This window comes from Anolis carolinensis, chromosome 4 (genome assembly GCF_035594765.1).
Source record: "Anolis carolinensis isolate JA03-04 chromosome 4, rAnoCar3.1.pri, whole genome shotgun sequence".
In the NCBI taxonomy this organism is placed as follows: domain Eukaryota; kingdom Metazoa; phylum Chordata; class Lepidosauria; order Squamata; family Dactyloidae; genus Anolis; species Anolis carolinensis.
Window position 1 is genome coordinate 139,293,795 of NC_085844.1, and position 19,550 is coordinate 139,313,344.

The 19,550-nt window shown below is 42.0% G+C and overlaps 1 protein-coding gene across 1 annotated transcript; it reads left to right on the forward strand.

Moving 5' to 3' along the window:
• The first annotated feature begins 743 nt into the window (after positions 1-743).
• LOC107982827 (bifunctional protein GlmU) lies at positions 744-4,499 on the forward strand. Its single transcript, XM_016993493.2, has 3 exons — positions 744-981; positions 3,256-3,438; positions 4,073-4,499. The coding sequence occupies exons 1-3, from the start codon at positions 976-978 to the stop codon at positions 4,322-4,324; spliced, it is 441 nt and encodes a 146-aa protein (XP_016848982.1). The 5' UTR covers positions 744-975; the 3' UTR covers positions 4,325-4,499.
• The last annotated feature ends 15,051 nt before the right edge of the window (positions 4,500-19,550 follow it).

The following is a 19,550-nucleotide window of genomic DNA, read 5'->3' on the forward strand; positions in this document are numbered from 1 at the left end:
CATGACACACAGTTTGGAAAGCTCTTCCATAGTCAGTTACCTAACTGAAATCAATGGAGTGGACTGTACATTTGTAACCAGAGGCGGTCCAACCATAAGGCGAAATAGGCATTTGCCGGTGGCGCCATCGTCCCGGGGGCACCATCGTCCTGGGAGGAGGGCACCACTCTCCACCTCCTTCTCTTTCGGGCCTTCCAGCGACCGCGCTGGGCCTTCCGGCCAGCGCAGACCCACCTTCGCACCACGCAAGCCCACCTTTGGGGCCTTCAGAGATTGTGAGGTCTGTAGGAACTTGGAAGCTAGGTATGTGGGGTTTATATATCTGTAGAAGGTCCAGGGTGGGAGAAAGAACTTTTCTTTGAAGCAGGTGTGAATGTTGTAATTAATCACCTTGATTAGCATTTAATGGCCCTGTGGCTTCAAGGCCTGGCTTCTTCTTGCCTGGGAGAATCTTTTTTTGGGAGGAGTTAGCTGTCCCTGATTGTTTACTGTCTGGATTTCTTCTGTTTTCAGAGTGTTGTTCTTTATTTATTGTCCTGATTTTAGAGGGGTTTTTTTTTAATACTGAGGGCTATCTGGGTTATCTAAGTCCACACTGCCCTATATCTCTGTTCAATGTTTAGTGCTAAATTTGCAAATATAGTAATTCCTACATAACATTACCATGTATTGAACTGCTTTTTCTATTGATTTGTTGTAAAACATGATGTTTTGGTGCTTAATTTTTAAATTCATAATGTAATTTGATGTTTTATAGGCTTTTCCTTTATACTTCCTTATTATCCAACATTTTCGCTTATCCAACGCTTTTATTTTTCAGTGATTGGTTTGGGGGGGCGCCAAAATTCTGTTCGCCTACACTTGAAAAATACCTAGGGCCGGCTCTGTTTGTAACCCAAACATTACTAGAGTTAATGACTAACATTATCCACCTGATTTCACTGGGGAGAGGACAAGCCAGTAAATACCCGAACCATGCAGGTAAGTGTAGATCAGTCTTTACAAATGCATATGATAATGTTTAAGTTTCAGTATTAATTATTTTGCAAACTTTCTCTTTATGGATTGCTGTTAAATTTAACAGTGTAATTTCATGTGCCTACTCAGACGTAAGTTCTGTTGTATGCATAAAGACTCATGCCCAAGTAAGTTTTTTTGTGTATGTATGTGTATTGCAGCCTAAATCAAACTGCACACGCTAAAAATGTTAAATAAACAAATTGTTATTTTTCCTGAATGATGTTATTTAGTACTGAGAAACCGTTTACATATTCTAAAAACTGAATGAGGGTTCTACAGGGGCTGTAAATCACGCAGTATTGAAAGGAAGTCCCAGCTGGCCTTATCAGTCTCAGTGTAAAATTGTTAGAGGTCTCCCCACCAGCTAATAAATTTGATTCAGGGTTGTTTCTGCTGACATTTGTGCAAACCCTCTGAGAATGATTGTTACTGTAGTGTGCTTTCCACAAAGTGTATTCAGAACTGAAATGCTACTTTCCGCTTTTACTGGGGGTTGAAGAATGAAGCTCTACATTACAATTTTAACAGCCTTTGGTCAATATATGTACTGTCTAACTGACTCCCAGTACCAGCAATTTTAACTGGCATCTTTTTTAGCCATCTATGGGGTGTTGTTAATTAATACAGATATAGAAAATAATTAACAGCACTTCTCCTCACTCCATCGCCTTCCCTTGTGTTAGCCTGGCCATGTAGTCATTTGCTCTGAACACTGGAAACAACTGAAAAGATTAACCAGTATATTTAAGATGCATTCACAGGAACGTGGAGTTTGACTGTGGATTAAAGCATGAGCCTCTGGTTCGAACATCACATCAATCACACATTCACTAGTTTGCCCAACAATATCTTAGTAATGCAGGAACAATCATATTGGCCTACCATAGTAATGTATGTATAGCAGAGGGGAAAATGAAAATTTGTTATGTATTTTATTATGAGTTTATTCTAATCTCTGTGGTGCTTCTCTAATGGTTGTTGCCTCCTTTCCCCACATTTGTTTCATGCTACTTCTGTACTTATTCCATACTTTGCATTATTGCGGATTGATGATGATAAATGGAAGCTCTTACGTGTGCCCGCATTCCAGAGTCACCCGCAGAACAATAACATGCCACTCAGGTTTGCAGAACAAAAATACAGGAACTTTACTAATTCCAAGAGATCAAGAAAAAAAAGTATCTGATTGCTTATAGAAGTCCACAGTCATAAACAGTCCTTTCTCAGTCCACAAATCTACTTCAGAGAAGAATACAGTTCTGGTTTCTCACCGTCTTTTCTCAGCAGCAAACAGGCCTCAAAAATAGCAAGGCCTCTCTGAGTACACAGCTCTCATTCACCAGCAGTACTCAGGCAGCACTGAAAAACTTGTCCAAATTGGTTCTGCAGCAGCAGCAGAACAGAAACAGTATCAAATCAATCCCCAGATCGTTCCAGGCTCAGCCAATTGGCTTCATGCACTTCATTTTCCAGTTAACACATACAGCACAGTGTCTTTGCAAAACATGACAAGCATAGCCAATGGTAGTAGTTTCCAATATAACAAGGTGTTTAGATGCTGGTTATGTAAAATTGAGGAGTAAACAGTTATGAATACCTGCAGAAGTATATCTGCACTGCAAATTTAAACTGTTTTAATTATCTACCTCTCCAGGGGCCTGTAACTGAGAATGCTCTTTGTCCCCAACCAAACAGTCCCCAATATACAGTAGAGTCTCACTTATCCAACACTCGCTTATCCCACGTTCTGGATTATCCAACGCAGTTTTGTAGTCAATGTTTTCAATACATCGTGATATTTTGGTGCTAAATTTGTAAATACAGTAATTACTACATAGCATTACTGCGTGTTGAGCTACTTTTACTGTCAAATTTGTTGTATAACATGATGTTTTGATGCTTAATTTGTAAAATCATAACCTAATTTGATGTTTAATAGGCTTTTCCTTAATGCCTCCTTATTATCCAACATATTCACTTATCCAACATTCTGCTGGCCCATTTATGTTGGATAAGTGAGACTCTACTGTACTTTGGGAGAAAGCCAGAATGTGCAAATGTGTATGAAACAGATTTACATGTGTAGCATAGATATATCTTTGTAGTTGGATGCAATAATTCTCGCAAAATACAACTGAAATGGGTTTAGGGATATGTTTCGAGCACTGTCAGTGAGCAATAAATTGATGACTAATACAGACTGCATTTTACTGCTTAAATTTATTTTCAACATAGGCTGGACCGGCGGCTCTCTCTGTTTATGCTCTGCGCTTGGGACCAGGAGAAGACATCCTTTCTACCTTGGTCAAATTTGTGAAAGACAGGAAGCTAAAATCTCCCTTTGTAATGACTTGCGTGGGGAGCATCAGCAAAGCAACGCTGAGACTAGCAAATGCCATAGCTTCCAATACTAATAAGGTATCGGGATGTTCATGAAGGTTTATCTAATGCAAAATTCATACCCGGAAAGATTCTCATTTGCAACTGACCTCAAATGTAGACTTCCTAGACTGCTTCGTTTTCAGAACTAAAGTTCAGACTAGAGTTTTCCAAACATTTCATGTTGGTGACACTCTTTTTAGATACATAACATTTCACGACACAGTAATTCAGTTTTACTAGCAAACTGCAGGTTAAACCCACCACTCAAAAGGGATCAGGACACACATACAAATTGTGACAGTGAAATGTATGGTGGCCTAACATATCTCATGAAAACATTTGATTTATATTTTTAAATATATTATTAGTAAGATAATAATATGCATTTCCAAAATTTTGTCAGGCCTTGTTTTATGTGTTGTTGAACACACCTCCACATTGCAGCCAAATTATTAATGTATCATGACATACAGTTTGGAAAGCTGTAGTCTGGACAGTGCTTTTCTGAAAGAAGGATTTTAAAATAGAAGGCCTTGCTTAGTGGCCCTTAAGGCAAGCCTATGAATGCTTGCTGAGCAGTTGTGGAATTTGTAGTGAATGGGTTTATGAAAATGTCTTCAGCTGCTACTTCACTCCATCTCCTAATTATGCTGCTTTTCTTTTCTTGCAGATTGTTCACCTAAATGAGCGTTTTGAAATTGTTTCCTTGGTTGGAACTCTGAATGAAGCTCCTCACCTACATATCTGCCTGTCTGACAAGGATGGCAAGACTATTGGGGGGCATGTTGTGAGTGACTTGATAGTATTCACCACAGCTGAGATAGTGGTTGGGGAATGTGATGGCCTGTGGTTCAGCCGGGAGATGGATGGCAGCACTGGTTTCCCAGAACTTGTGATTAGTTCTTGCTCTAAAACAGCTTAGCAGTGCCTGTCCTGTAAATTATGTGTCCCCTCTGCACCCCAAAGTGGATGAAATAAATGGAGTCGGAGCATGCTTTCTTGCTCTTAAGCAGACACCTATTGATCCAGGCATATTTTCACTCAGAGAGAAAGGCAATTCTTCAGAGCAAGGACAGAATAAAATAATTTCAAGCTAACTCTTGTCGTTAATTTGCCTTTTGCCAGCACTTGTTCACGCCAAACAAGCTGTGTTTAGCTTCCTCCAAGTAGGGGCTGAGCAGGGCCCCTGGGGGATTTGTGGCACTGATTGGCCGTGAAGAAGGGGATTGGGTTTGGGGGGCTGGGGGAGCGGGGAGGAAAGGTTGAGGTTGGCAGGGAGCTAATGAATGCACTATGTTTGCTCATCTTTACAGAGTCACTTATTACCACTAATTGGGAGGGACAGTTCAAACAAGCACAGAGGAGCAGTTGTCACACGAGCGTGACATGGTTTTAAAGAGGCAGTTATGGAGGATTGCACTGCCTGGTCCTGCCCCCGATCTCCTCCTGCATCCTGGCTTAGTGCCTAGCACACATCCGACTCAAAGTGGGGCCTTTGTCAGGAAGCCCCATTACAAGTCAGCAGTCTTTTAGAAAAAGGCAAGGCGAGGCAAGTCATTTGAGGGAGCTATAGACAGACGCACAGCTGTCTCAGGCACTCAGAAAGTCAACAGCTGACGGAAGGGGTGGACTTCAGTTTTGGCTCCAAAGGATATAAAGATGTGATTGGAATTAATCTGTCACGCATCGTTTAGAGCTGTTCTTCATTAAAAGCCCTTTCCTTGAAGAGCACCTTGTGGCATTTGGAAACTCAAGCTAACATTAGAAAGTGAATTGCTCATTGTTTCACATCTGTGAGATGACACCCTTTGATTTAAAAGTTTCCAAATTAAAATAATCTGACAAGTTTTTGTCAAATCTTCTAAGATTAGAAATACAGTGTTCCCTCACTACTTCGCAGTTCACTTTTCGCGGATTCGCTGTTTCACGGTTTTTCAAGAAACTCTAAAAGACTACTATAAATCATAAAAAAATTACAATTTACAGCCCAAGGAAGGGAGGAAGGAGAAGCCAAAGGGAGAGAAAAGGAGCCCAAGCGGCAATGGGAGGAAAAAGAGGCAATTTATCAACACACGATTGATTGATAAAGACTTAAAATAATGTATAACTACTAAAATAATGTATAAATATGAAAATAAATATAGTGTCCCTACTTTGCGGATTTTCACTTATTGCGGGTGGTCCTGGAACGTAACCCCCGCGATAAGTGAGGGAACACTGTATTGTTAATGGAGGGGAATCTTGTGATAGGGAAGGTTAGGCCACCTCCAACTCCCCCCCCCCCCCCCCGCCTTTTGTTCAGTGTTATTGCTTTTTGCTCCCATTACCCAAACTGAGCCACCGATGGCGCAGTGGGTTAAACCCTTGTGCTGACAGGACTGATGACTTGAAGGCTGGGTTGCTCACCTGAAGGTTAGAAGTTCGAATCCAACCTAGGGGGAGCTCAGATGAGCTTTCTCTATCAGCTCCAGTTCCATGCAGGGACATGAGAGAAGGATGGTCAAAACATCCAGGCGTCCTCAATGTAAAATTAATCTAAACATGTACATAGGGGAAGCTATAAGACTGTAGACAAGGAGGAAATGGATATCAATTTGGAGCCTATAATACCTTTATATGTATTATTTAAATAGAAGACTGTGACCCCTTAATGAAAATATATTATCTGAGAAATTATTATGGAAGACTAATAGCTGGAAAGTATTGCATTGAATGCAACAAACACTCGCAAATGTATGTATATTTGAATGAATTAAAAATAAATAAATATAAAAAAGAAAAAAAAACATCCAGGCATCACCAAGCAATGTCCTTGCAGACAGCCAATTCTCTCACACCAGAAGCAACTTGCAGTTTCTCAAGTTGCTCCTGACACACATACACACACACACACACACAAACCAAACAATGTCAGACCCAAAGAAGGAAGGATCAAAGTGCTTCCATTTATAACCCCAAAGCACCAATGACTGACTGTGCAATAATTATACACACACACACACACACACACACTGCAGTATACATGTATGTCTCTGCGCTATGCTATTTATGTATGGTAATATAGTGGGGAGCTATTTATTGGAAGGTCTGGATTTCCCTATCCAGATCTCCAAAATCTTGTGAAACTTGAAGCAATTTAGATGAGTTAGGATATCCAGATGCCTTGACATAAAATGTTAATGCTGTCAGCCTGCCTTTAATTGTTACTGTATCCAGGCCACAGTATCTATAAGTAAAACTGAATATATATCAATACATCTTCAGGTTATACCTGCAATCTTGCTTTCACCTCAACATTGCCTTGGAATTTCCAGGACTTGCAGAATTCAAGTGTTACCCTTTTTATCTGCTACACCAGTGGTTCCCAAACTATTCGGCCTACCGCCCCCTTTCCAGAAAAAATATGACTCAGCACCCCCTGGAAAGGGGTGGGCGGGCGTGGTCCCTGCTCAAGAGGGCGGGACTAAGCCTCTCCCCAGTCCAAGATGCAGGGTTGGGAGGGGAGGTGGGTGGGGCCACAAATGGGCAGCCAGGACTGGGATGGGAGGAGTTACGAGCTCTGAGGCAGGGCTGAGCTTCTATCCCTGTCCTGTGGCGCCTGCCAGGACACAGAGGGCAGGGCTAGAGGAGGGGACGGGGCCTCTTCCCAAGTGCCTGACAGGGCTGAAGCTCTATACCCCGCCCCCATATTCTAACAAGCCCCTCAGGGGAGGTATACAGAGGCTCAGCCCTGTCTCGTGCTCTTAGGAAGAGGCCCCGCCCCTGCCCCAGCCCCACCCTTTAGTCCTAAAAGGCCTCTCAGGAGAGGTATAGAGGCTCAGCCCTGTCTTGGGCTCTTGGGAAGAAGCCACACCCCTCCCCTGGCCCCACCCCTGTGTCCTAATAGGTGCCATCACCACCACCCTGGATCGCTGCAGTGCCCACCAGGAGGTGGTAGCGCCCACTTTGGGAATCACTGTGCTACACTAATAATCAGTTCTTCAGATTTGTGGAACTGAAAATGAGATAAGGTATCTGTGGTGTTCTTCTAGATACCTGGTACAAGACAAACTAGACATAAAATGCTAAGTTCTAAGTAGGCAAGCACAACAATCCATCAAAAATTATTTTGATGTTTGCATTTTCACAATTCAACATCAAGGATCCAAAGGGTTCAGGAAGAAAGTTACAAAACAATCCAGGGACCTTTTCACATGGCCCTTGGGGCCATGCCATTTCGGTAATAGTTACTGGTGAAATGGCAGGCACGTGCAGTGCCTCGTGGTGCCCTGCATGTTCTCCCTCCTTCGCCCATTACTGTCCCTGTCTGCATCAGATGGAGGAAACGGCGGCAATGCACATTGCCCTTTCCCCATCAGATGGAGGAAACGGCAAAAAAATGCGGGTAGCTCCATTGGAGCTACCCAAAACACACTTACCTCTCCATAGTGGCAGAGGAAACTTCTTGTGATGCTTCCCCTCCACTTCAGGAGAATGGGAATGGAGCCAAGCCCGCGTCACATCTAGAAGACTAAAAAAGGCTCAAAAAACCTCAGTGTGATGAGGTGGCAGAACAGCAGAAGATTTCAAGCAGAGATGTGCCAGGGCTGATGTGATTTTCAATATTGGTCAAAGCTACTGCCCATCTAATAATGCTGAACTCTGACACTAGCACTATCTGGCTTTCTAGCTGTATTTAGTTACAACATTTTTAAATGGACCCCCCCCCCCCACCACCACCTCCAGAAAACCTTGACTGTAGCAGCGTACTATATCTGAAGGGGAGAGTTTGGCCTAGCCACTTTTGTTTATAACCTTTTTAGGGACCAGGCGATAGTTCTGAGCTGCCTTGCTCAATAAAAGAGGGGCCTCGCTCGCTGGTATCTGGCTATCTGACTGGTATATGAGCTTACGAGACTTTTATGTCACTCTCTTGAGCGTGAAATACAGTCAATTTGTCATAGCATGTTCAAGTAATTTTCTTATCTGCAAACAAAAAACTATTCAGATGATGAGTAATTGCAAATTATCTATTAACATATAACTTCCAGAAGTATCCTAAGACTCAACAAGAAATAATGTATCAAAATAATATGACCCTCAAATAAGTCACTATGTTATTTCTTAGTAAACACTTATGGTCCTTCTCATTTGAAATGCTGCATCTTAAAACAACAGCAAAAAGTCTTATTAATTCTGACAAGGGAAGAGGTCCAGGCTGCTTCTACACAGCATAAATCCAGTTCCACTCCAAAGAGCCTCCACACACACTGTAGGAACCGTGAAAAAGCTCCTGTAGTGTCCACAAAGCTCCTCTCATGTCAAATTGATCCAACAGAATAACATTATTTACAAGGAAACAGTTGATTTATAAAGATTGGTTAACATTAGATAATGACCAAAGTAGGTTAAAGACGAGAGAAGAGTTAATGATGGAACATTACCCAATACAAATGCTCAAAGATAAATCATTGAGTGATTTAAAATTGATAAAAACTTTTATGGATTTGAAGTATTAAACCAGACTTCTAAACTTATTGTGCTCATGGGATAAGCATTTTATTGCTAAAATGTATAAAATGCTGTTAAAATATAAAATAGAGGAAGAACAAGTGAAATATTGTATTGTTAAATGAGCTCAAAATAGAGGCACCTATATCCAGTTGGAACAATGACAGAAGGTGTGGACACAAGAGTTTGAAGTTTACTTTGAGTAATGATCTGAAAGAAAACTTTTATTACATATATACAGGTGGTATTTAACACCAGAAAGATTTGCCAAAACAAATAAAGACAGTTTTAGTAAATGTAGGAAATGTGAGTATCATGTCTGTCCTATCTTGTGGGATTCGTTTCAGCTTGTTCACCTAGATGACGTGGACAGGATCCTTGAGGTGGTGAGACCAACTACCTGTGCCATGGATCCTTGCCCTTCTTGGCTAATTAAATCAGCCAGAGGTGGGTTGCGAGACTGGTTTGTGAGGATAATTAATTCCTCTTTGGATCAAGGTAAATTTCCATCTTCCCTTAAACAGGCCATAGTGAAGCCAATCCTGAAGAAGGCCTCCCTTGATTCGACCATTTTAAACAATTACAGATCTATCTCAAACCTCCCTTTCTTGGGCAAGGTCCTGGAGCGGGCGGTTGCCTCGCAGCTTCAGGGTTTCCTGGATGACACTGATTTTCTGGACCCATTGCAGTCTGGCTTTAGACCTGGTCACAGTACTGAGACGGCTTTGGTCGCCTTGGTGGATGACCTCCGCAGGGAGCTGGACAGGGGGAGTGTGACCCTGCTGGTTCTCTTGGACATCTCAGCGGCTTTCGATACCATCGACCATGGTATCCTTCTGGGACGGCTTTCTGGGATGGGCCTTGGGGGTACTGCTCTGCAGTGGCTCCAGTCCTTCCTGGAGGGCCGTTCCCAGTTGGTGAAGCTGGGGGACACCTGCTCGGACCCCTGGCCATTGACCTGTGGGGTCCTGCAAGGTTCCATTCTGTCCCCCATGCTTTTTAACATCTACATGAAACCGCTGGGTGAGGTCATCCGGAGTTTTGGAGTGCGGTGCCATCTCTACGCAGATGACACCCAACTCTACTACTCTTTTCCACCAAACTCCAAGGAAGCCCCCCAGATACTGAACCAGTACTTGGGAGCTGTGATGGGCTGGATGAGGGCGAATAAGCTGAAGCTTAATCCCGACAAGACAGAGGTCCTCCAGGTCAGTCGTATACCTGATCGGGGTATTGGGTGGCTACCTGTGCTTGACGGGGTCGCACTCCCCCTGAAGGCGCAGGTCCGTAGCTTGGGGGTCCTCCTGGACTCATCGCTGACACTTGATGCTCAGGTGTCAGCGGTGGCCGGGAGGGCCTTTGCACAACTAAAACTTGTGCGCCAGCTGCGACCATACCTCGTGAAGTCTGACTTGGCCATGGTGGTTCACGCCTTAGTTACCTCTAGATTGGATTATTGCAATGCGCTCTACGTGGGGCTGCCTTTGAAGACGGCCCGGAAACTTCAATTAGTTCAACGCTCGGCAGCCTTGGTTCTAACGGGAGCCCAATACAGAGAGCGGTCAACCCTCCTGTTTAAGGAGCTCCACTGGCTGCCGCTTATTTTCCGGACCCAATTCAAAGTGCTGGTGATCACCTATAAAGCTCAAAACGGTTTGGGACCCATCTACCTTCGGGATCGTCTCTCCCCCTACGAACCTGTACGGTCTCTTCGGTCATCGGGGGAGGCCCTCCTCTCGCTTCCGCCAGCATCGCAAGCGTGGTTGGTGGGGACGAGGGACAGGGCCTTCTCTGTAGTGGCCCCCCGGTTATGGAATTCGCTGCCTAGGGAGATCAGGCAAGCCCCCACCTTGATGGCATTTCGGAAGAGTCTGAAAACTTGGCTTTTCACTCAGGCCTTTGGTTAAGATCATCTTTTTTCCATCACAATTATTATCCTCCTCGACCTTTTGCATTGGTCGCTCTTCCCGATTCCTGATTTATTGATATTACTAAGGACTCCTCCCTACCATACCTAATGTGACCTTAAATGATTCTAATGCACTTTATCTATTTATGAATTTGTTACCCATAATGTGCACCGTACACTTTGCTTATCCACTATTGCAACCTCATTGTTTTTAACCTGATGTTTTAATTCTGCGTTGTGTTTTTTAACTTATTGTGTATATTTTTATTGGTTTTTGCTTTTGTCCTGATGTTTTATATTTTATCATTGTTTGTATTTTGATTTTGCTGTAAGCCGCCCCGAGTCCCTTCGGGGGAGATGGAGGCAGGATACAAATAAACTTATTATTATTATTATTATTATTATTATTATTATTATTATTATTATTATTATGTTGGGTCATTTTATCATTTGTGGTAGTATTGCAGAAAGAAAGATTACTGAATCAGTTGTGTCATTCAGTGAGACTCCCTTCTGGAATGATTGAGTCTTTGAGTCCTTCTACATCAGTGATTCTCAAATCTGTGGGTCTCCAGAAGTTTTGGCCTTCAATTCCCAGAAATCCTAACAGCTGGTAAACTGGCTGGGATTTCTGGGAGTTGTAGGGCAAAAACATCTGGGGACCCACAAGTTGAGAAACATTGTTTTACATGGACCAAAATGTGGGCCCAAAATGACCTCTGAGTTAAACTTCCCCTGAATTAAACAAATCTGGGGTAGGGTGTGAGATTCTGAACTTGCCGTAAGGGTCTTGACAACCATCCCGCACTCCCTGGGCTCAGGCGGCCTGGGGATGCAGGGCGGCTATGCCCTCCTGTCACCTTCCCCCTGAACCTGGGGACCATGGCAAGGCTGTCAGGATTAGGGTTTCCCCTCAAAATAGATTAATACAGAGGAAACCTGCATTAAGCTGTGTGGCATTTAACCAAAGTGAGTATGATCCCTTTGCACAACAATCTAAGTGGTCAGTGTAGATGTGCTGTACCTTGCAACCTTATTGGGCTCAGGGATACCCAGTTAGTTGGTGTTGGGAGAGTTTGAAGTGGTCTAAATACCCTCACCTCCTTTGCCTTTTTTGCTATATAATTATTTGCTATATGCGGAACCAGCCAGATTTTCTTGGGTAACCTAAAAACATTTCACTTGAATTAAAATTCTAAAATCAATTTCAAAACCTTCTGGCAACACATGGTTGTTGATCAGCTATTGTTCTAGGACCAATAAATAAATTTGTGTTGGGATGTTGTGTTTGAGGGGTGGTACTTCTACTTTTGATCTTAGTAGTTCAGAAACAATGCCTCTGTTTTTTGGGGGGCGGGGGGCTTGTTTTTGGTTTTTTGGCATGCAGGGCCAAGATGGAACTCTGCAGAATAGCCATAGTGGTGGTTACTGTGGTATTGTGAGGACCAACTGCTGGAGGTTTCCACTATTGAAGCGACCACCACCTGGTTATTAGAGGCAGAGCCGGCCCTAGGTATTTTTCAAGTGTAGGTGAACAGAATTTTCCCCCGCCCCAAACCAATCACTGAAAAATAAAAGCGTTGGATAAGCTAAAATGTTTGATAATAAGGAGGGATTAAGGAAAAGTCTATTAAATATCAAATTACATTCAGATTTTACAAATTAAGCACTAAAACATCACGTTTTACAACAAATCAACAGAAAAAGCAGTTCAATACCTTGTGGAGGCAGGCCGCAGGAGACAGGAGTTGCCTCGATGGCGCCCCCAACAAGATGGTGCCACAGGCAACTGCCCAGTTGGCCTGGTGGTTGAACCACCTCTGATTAGAGGCAAGCGAGCAGCCTGTAGTTACTTTCCACAATGTTTTAATGATAGGGATGCTTTACTGTCTACCTTATTTGAGTGCTCTCAAACATAGTGGGTGGAATCACCACATCCCTATTAATGACTATAGGTTTACCATTATTGGCCACTACTGCCATAGACATTGCTCTTTGATTATACCTCTTCGTTCCTACACAGGAGTATTAGTTATTGCAAGATCTCATTAAACATCTCTGCTTGACACTAGGGACCTGCCACCAGCTTCTCCAACTGATACATGTATTGGCCTGTTGATACATCCTAATTGGAGTAGACCAACTAAACCAATCATCAGATGGCGAATTAACATTTATACAAATCCCATCAATTCAATAGGTCTTCTCCAGTCAGAACTGCCAATAGGGCATTGGATGTGTGTTGTCAGAATGTAATAAGAGGTTGATTTCTGTCAAGTTTCTCTTTCCTAATTATATCAGCCAAGGTTTTAATGATGTATTCAAAGCTCTTCTGGTAACAAAACAAAAATTCTTTGTTATTTCACTTTCTTAAACATACTGTAAGTATACTTAATTTGTAGTTTGTAAATTCAAAATGATTATTCAACATGGATGTGTTGTGCTCTATCGTCTTAATGATGCCATGGCATTCAATAGTATAGTGTTCCTGATCTAAATGGCAGCGCCAGCATGCCTGCCTCCTTGTTTCAGCAGTACAGCAATCAGGAAGATTACCCATAGCAGTAGCAGCAGCTCATAGAAGTGGCTCATAGGATCAGGCTTTCTGTAAACATTAAAATTCAGCAAGAACAATGACACATAGTTTCTAACAAAAATGGGGATGTGCAAGTTATAGTCTAGTGACAATAGAGGCAAAACAAGGTGCCTTCAGGAGATTCAGGTAGAAGGTCCCCTGGCAGATTGGCCATATTGTCTAAGGAATATAATGCAAATTAACTTCATTTTACTGAAAGCCATGAGAACATTTTTCAGCAACATGGAAGATAATATTTAATAAATAAATATATGTTAATATAATGTGCAAAGAGAGATTTGTGTAAGAACTGCATAAATTAATTGAAGACTCTCAAGCTAGTTAAGGAATAATACTGATTTCATTTATTCATTAGTGTATAAGTCGGCAGATAAAAATCACTGTCTAGGTCAGTGGTTCTCAACCTGTGGGTTCCCAGGTGTTTTGGCCTACAACTCCCAGAAATCCCAGCCAGTTTACTAACTGTTAGGATTTCTGGGAGTTGAAGGCCAAAACATCTGGGGACCCACAGGTTGAGAACCACTGGTCTAGGTAGTGGTCACAAATAATAAATAAATAAAATAAAACCAAGAAAAATCAGCTTAACTGCACAATCCCATCCTCATCTGCTCAGATGTGAGTCCTGCTAAATTGAATGAGGTTTATTGCCAGGTAAAGTGAGTAAAGAATTGGGTACACACTTGTTATCACAAGCCTAACCTCACCACAGATGCAATCCTATATGTTTTTTGTGTGGTACATTCACATTAGTGGGTCAAGCCTGAGCTCAATCTACTATGGCAGAAGACAAGGCCAGTTCTAGAGTCTCTGCACCAGAAATGATGGTGTCACCTATTCCTAATTAATTTCAGGATCAGCTCATTCACGGAATACATCTTTAGACAGTTAAGTCAAAAGGATGGATCTGCTTAGCCTGACCATAGTGCCTTTTAAAATCCTAGTCTGTTAATACATCTGTAAAGGGCAAACTATATATGGCACAAAACTGAAGTCTTTTTAAAATGACTTCATCAGACGGGTCGTTGGAATTGCCATGCATTGTGGTGAATCCGGCAGTGCCCAGCATGGGGAACCTGTTGCCCAACACCCCACATTGCCTGTCTCTCTTGTTGCCCCATCCCAAGAGGAGAAGTGTCAGGTGCCTGGCTTCCCCCTGTTGATCACCATTGAACATGGTAGTCCTCCCGTGTTGCCTCCATAATGACATGTACTGTTTTCTCTACAATTTTACAACAGTGCCCTGCCAGAGGTAGTTCAATGTCATGGGATGGGAGCCGGTGGGTTCCATTGTAAAACTGTAGAGGAAGCAGCACATGCCGCCAAAAGTCACATCATCTGATGAGGTCGTAAAAGTCACAACCTTGATCCAATCCATTTTTAATAAAATGGGTAGGAAACACTCCTTAACTCTTTCTTTGTGGAGCACTATTCCACTTGTGTCCTGGTTCCTGCACACTAGGGTTTGTACATTTGTTGAAAATGGTAATTGTTTTGTCACCCCATGTTTCCAACTCATGGTACCTCACACTCCCAAACACCCATGCTTACAAAGGCAAAAGCCAAACCTTGTTCAGATAGTCTCTGGTCCCATCTACACTGCCATATAATGCAGTTTTGGAAAGCAGTTTTACTGCATCAAACAGGAATATAGGATAGTGTAGACTCATATCATCCAGCTTTTTTTCGTTTCAGGAGCAACTTGAGAAACTGTAAGTTGCTTCTGGTGTGAGAGAATTGGCCGTCTGCAAGAACCTTGGCTAGGGGACGGCCAGATGTTTTACCACCCTGTGTGAGGCTTCTCTCATGTCCTTGCATGAGAAGCTGGAGCTGACAGATGGAAGCTCACCATGCTCCCCAGATTCGAATCACTGACCTTTCAGTCAACAGTCCTGCCGGCACAAGGGTTTAACCCATTGTGCCACTGGGAGTCATATAAACTGCATTCTGAAACTGCATTATATGGCAGTGTAGATGGGGCCTCTGAGAACCACGTTGTGTTTAGGCTGACCAGGTGCAAAAGAGGACAGAGACCTTGCACCTTTGATAGTTGAATAGTTGGCTGTTTCAATGCCTGTGGTTTGCATGGAAAGCCACATCTGGTAAAATGCCCTCTTCGACATAACTGTATTTCCTTATGCAATAACGTTTTTTTCCTAATATTATTCCTAGGGTAAATAACACAACTCCTTTATGTGTGTGTCTCAGAAGCCGTTTAAAAGAGTCATTCTGTTATCTTTTATTGCTGGCTCTCTTCCCCATTGTCGCTGCCCCACTTGATAGAAGTCACATTAAGTCCTAGGCATGTTTTCTCAGAAATATCCCTGTTCCTCTGTCCCCAGCTTGAGAGGCCTGGGATTTTAAAAAGAACAGGCAGCCTGTGTCCAGTCAGTAGCCAGTCAGCCACCCCTTCCCCAGAATAAAATACTAGATGGTTTTATTGGGGCTCTTCAATTCAAGTGAAGAGATAATGAAGGCATACATTGCAGAACTGCTCAGTATTTCTTTGCCAGTCCTCTCTCATTGCGAGACCCTCCCTAATTCTCTCTCTTTGGGCCAGGGGTGTTAAAAGGGCTTTTGTGAAGTGCGGCCTGGCCTGGGAGCATGTCGAAATGAAGAACTGGATGCTTTGCTGTAAAATGCCAGGTGTTCAAATCCTTCTGCCTCTGACACTGCCTCTTTTCTCCCTTTTGCCTCTCCGCATCCATCCAGCCCTTGCCCTTTCTGTGACTTTGGTGTCTATTGAACAGATTTTTTTTAAAGAGTCTTACACTATTTTTCATTCACTGGCTGTAGACACCATCCCTATCTTTGTCTGTGTGAAATTTTGTAGATTCCTTGCCAAGTGACATTTCTATGTTATTTGCCATTTCCATACTGGAAAAGGGAGGTAGCATGAGGAAAGGAATTACTTTCCTCTCCTCAAAAATTTAATGCTCCTTTTCCATTAAAAATCCTACTTCTATTCCTCTGAAGTTTTGACAATTGTGAATCATTTTTATAACAGCAACAACAAAAAAGATATGCATTTAAGGAGCTAAATGCATTCCCTCCCTCCCTCCCTCCCTCCCTTCCTTCCTTCCTTCCTTCCTTCCTTCTCCCACCCCTTCGGTCTAGAAATGTTTGCACTTTGTCCTTGGGCCCCAAAGCACTCTAGAACTATACTATTGTACCTTAGTTTAAGTGGCCCCTCCACGCTATCCCCTTCACCAACCTGGATGGTCGTTTTTATCTTATTTTATTTTTAAGCAATTACAGTAGACTCTCACTTATCCAACATAAACGGGCCGGCAGAATGTTGGATAAGCGAATATCTTGGATAATAAGGAGAGATTAAGGAAAAGCCTATTAAACATCAAATTAGGTTATGATTTTACAAATTAAGCACCAAAACATCATGTTATATAACAAATTTGACAGAAAAAGTAGTTCAATACGCAGTAATGCTATGTAGTAATTACTGTATTTACGAATTTAGCACCAAAATATCACGATGTATTGAAAATATTGACTACAAAAATGTGATGGATAATCCAGAATGTTGGATAAGATAGTGTTGGATAAGTGAGACTCTACTGTATGTCAATTGAGTTTTTATGGTTTAATGTATTGTTTTGTTTAAGGTAATTGTTTTGTATAACTGTTGATTTTACCATGTTTTTATTGCAATATGTTTTAACTGTTTTACTTGTCCTGTATTTTCGGGCTTTTGTCCCGTGTTAGCTGCCCCGAGTCCCTGCTGGGAGATGGTGGTGGAATAGAAAAATAAAGTTCCTTCCTTCCTTCCTTCCTTCCTTCCTTCTTTCCTTCTCTTATTGTAAAGGCTGCTCTTGAACAAGACACCCTTCACCTGTTTATCTGAAATGTGGTCATCTGATTTCGGTCTCCGGAATCTCTATGAGTTTGATCAAGATCTGCCTTGAGATAAAAGTGGCATTGGCAATGTACTAAAAAAAACTATCAACATTGTTTTACACTTGGATTCCAAAATCTCTGTAACTATTTCTTGAGGTTTTTCAGGTTTCATCCCCTAAGAAGAGGCGGGTTGTTGGGAATATACTACCCCCTTCTTAAAGCAGCTCCATTGGCTGCCAATTTGCTTCTGTGCCCAATTCAAAGTGCAGGTTATTGCCTATAAAGCCCTATTCAACTCGGGTCCTGCCTTCTTATGTGACCACATCTCTTCCTATAAACCCGCCTGGATGTTAAGATCCACTGAGGAGGCCCTCTTCTCGATCCCACCTCCTTCACAAGTGAGGTTGGTGGGGAAGAGGGAGAAGGCCTTCTCAATAGTGGCCCCTCGACTCTGGAATGATCTCCCCAGAGAAATAATTGTTAATTTTCAGGAAGGAGCTAAAAACTTGGCTATTTAAGCAAGTCTTTGAGAATGGGTAGATTGTATTCGGAAACTATCAGATAGGACTTGGAATAACCACAAGATCGTTAATTATAACTGCTGGATAGCTTGATAATAAGAATGGCTGGTAAATGGTGATATATACTTAGACTGTTTTTACAGGACAAATAGCTTTCAAATTGTTATTTATTAATACTTATGGTATTTAAAATTGTACTAAATGATAATTGCTCATTGTTATTTTTGTGCATCATGTATTGCTTATATTTTTGCATATTGCTTGTTGTAAGCCACCCTGAGTCCCTTCGGGAAGAGGTGGGGTATAAATAAAATGTATCATCATCATCATCATCATCATCATCATCACAATGCCTGACATTTTCACCTAATTTACAAATTGTTTTTTCTTATCTAGAGATTGTTATAAAGTTAATATTCCAGTGATTGTTAATGAAAGCTTCAGGTATTTAGATCTCATTTCAGATTCAAGCCTTCAGTCAGGCTGGACATCCACAAACCTGGTTTGAGTTGAACTGGGCCATTTTCCAAATCGTGGGTGGATTATGTGAAATGTGGTCCCAGACAAAAACATGTGATCTACACCGAATCTAGTTGTCAATATGCATCTTGCTTTCAGAAGCATGGCTTACGAGTGAGTAGCATAATCTTGATGCTTGTATTGTCTCACAACTTGAAGTCAGAATTTCTTGTTGACATTTGAGCATTAAGATCTGCCGGGGAGGTCCTGCTCTCGGTCCCACTGCCTGCACAGGTGCAACAGGGCCTTCTTGGTGGTGGCCCCTCAGCTGTGGAACTCCCTCTCCAGTGAGATCAGATTGGCCTCCTCCCTCCTAATATTTAGGAAAAAGTTAAAACTGGCTATATAAGCAGGTATTCAGCGAGTGATAGAACTGCAGCATAATATTTTATCTTGATACAAATGAAGCGGCCAAACAATGACTATGGGACTGGTGCAATGTTCAATATGTTTTACAATATTTTAATATGCTTTAACGGTTTTTATTCACATTTATATGTTTATTGATTTTTAGTGAACTATGTCATGTATTTGCTTTTTTTTCTTTTATGCATAATGCGGCATTGGATTTTGCCAATTTGTAAGCCACTCCGAATCCTCCTCGGGGTGAGATAGAGTGGGATAGAAATACAGTAAATAAATAAATAAATACTACTACTACAATTGACGTATAAGTTTATGAGTTGATCTAGAAGTACCTTTTGCCTATTTTCACTCTAGAACAGACTTCAAATTCTTCTATAAGCAAACTGAAGACTTTCAGCAAATACATTGAGGTACCTTTTCCGCAAACTGAATTTTAAAAATAATTGATCAAATAAATAAGCGACACCTCTATTTGAGGTTCCACTTCATAACTATATGGTTGGCCCCAGATTTTGCAATGTCTATGCTGAGATAAATTGGCCAAGTTAGTAGCTTAATTCAGTTTCCATGATTGCAGTGGGCCAGTTCAAAATGTGTCTGGACCAGAATCATAACATTTTCCTTGCAGCATTAATTGAGATGCAGTCTGCCATGTATGTTGCCATTGGTTCATATGTATGTTCAACACCTTGCATCTTGATGGAAGAATTGGACCTTGTACAATGCAAATTACACAACTGCATCCGGAGTGCCTAGTGCTCTTTCTTATGGCTACATCTCTGAATGGGATCCCTGGCAGAGATATCCGTTTTCCTTTCTTCCCTTTCTCCACTATAGGGCTTCAAATATATTGGCACTTACTTGGGGTGGTAATCTAAAAAAAAAAATTCCCATT

What these genes read in the sequence shown, in the direction of transcription:
- LOC107982827 (XM_016993493.2), top strand. An exon ending in TAGCTTCCAATACTAATAAG is followed by an intron (nt 3,439 to 4,072) that starts GTATCGGGATGT and finishes CTTTTCTTGCAG; the next exon opens with ATTGTTCACCTAAATGAGCG.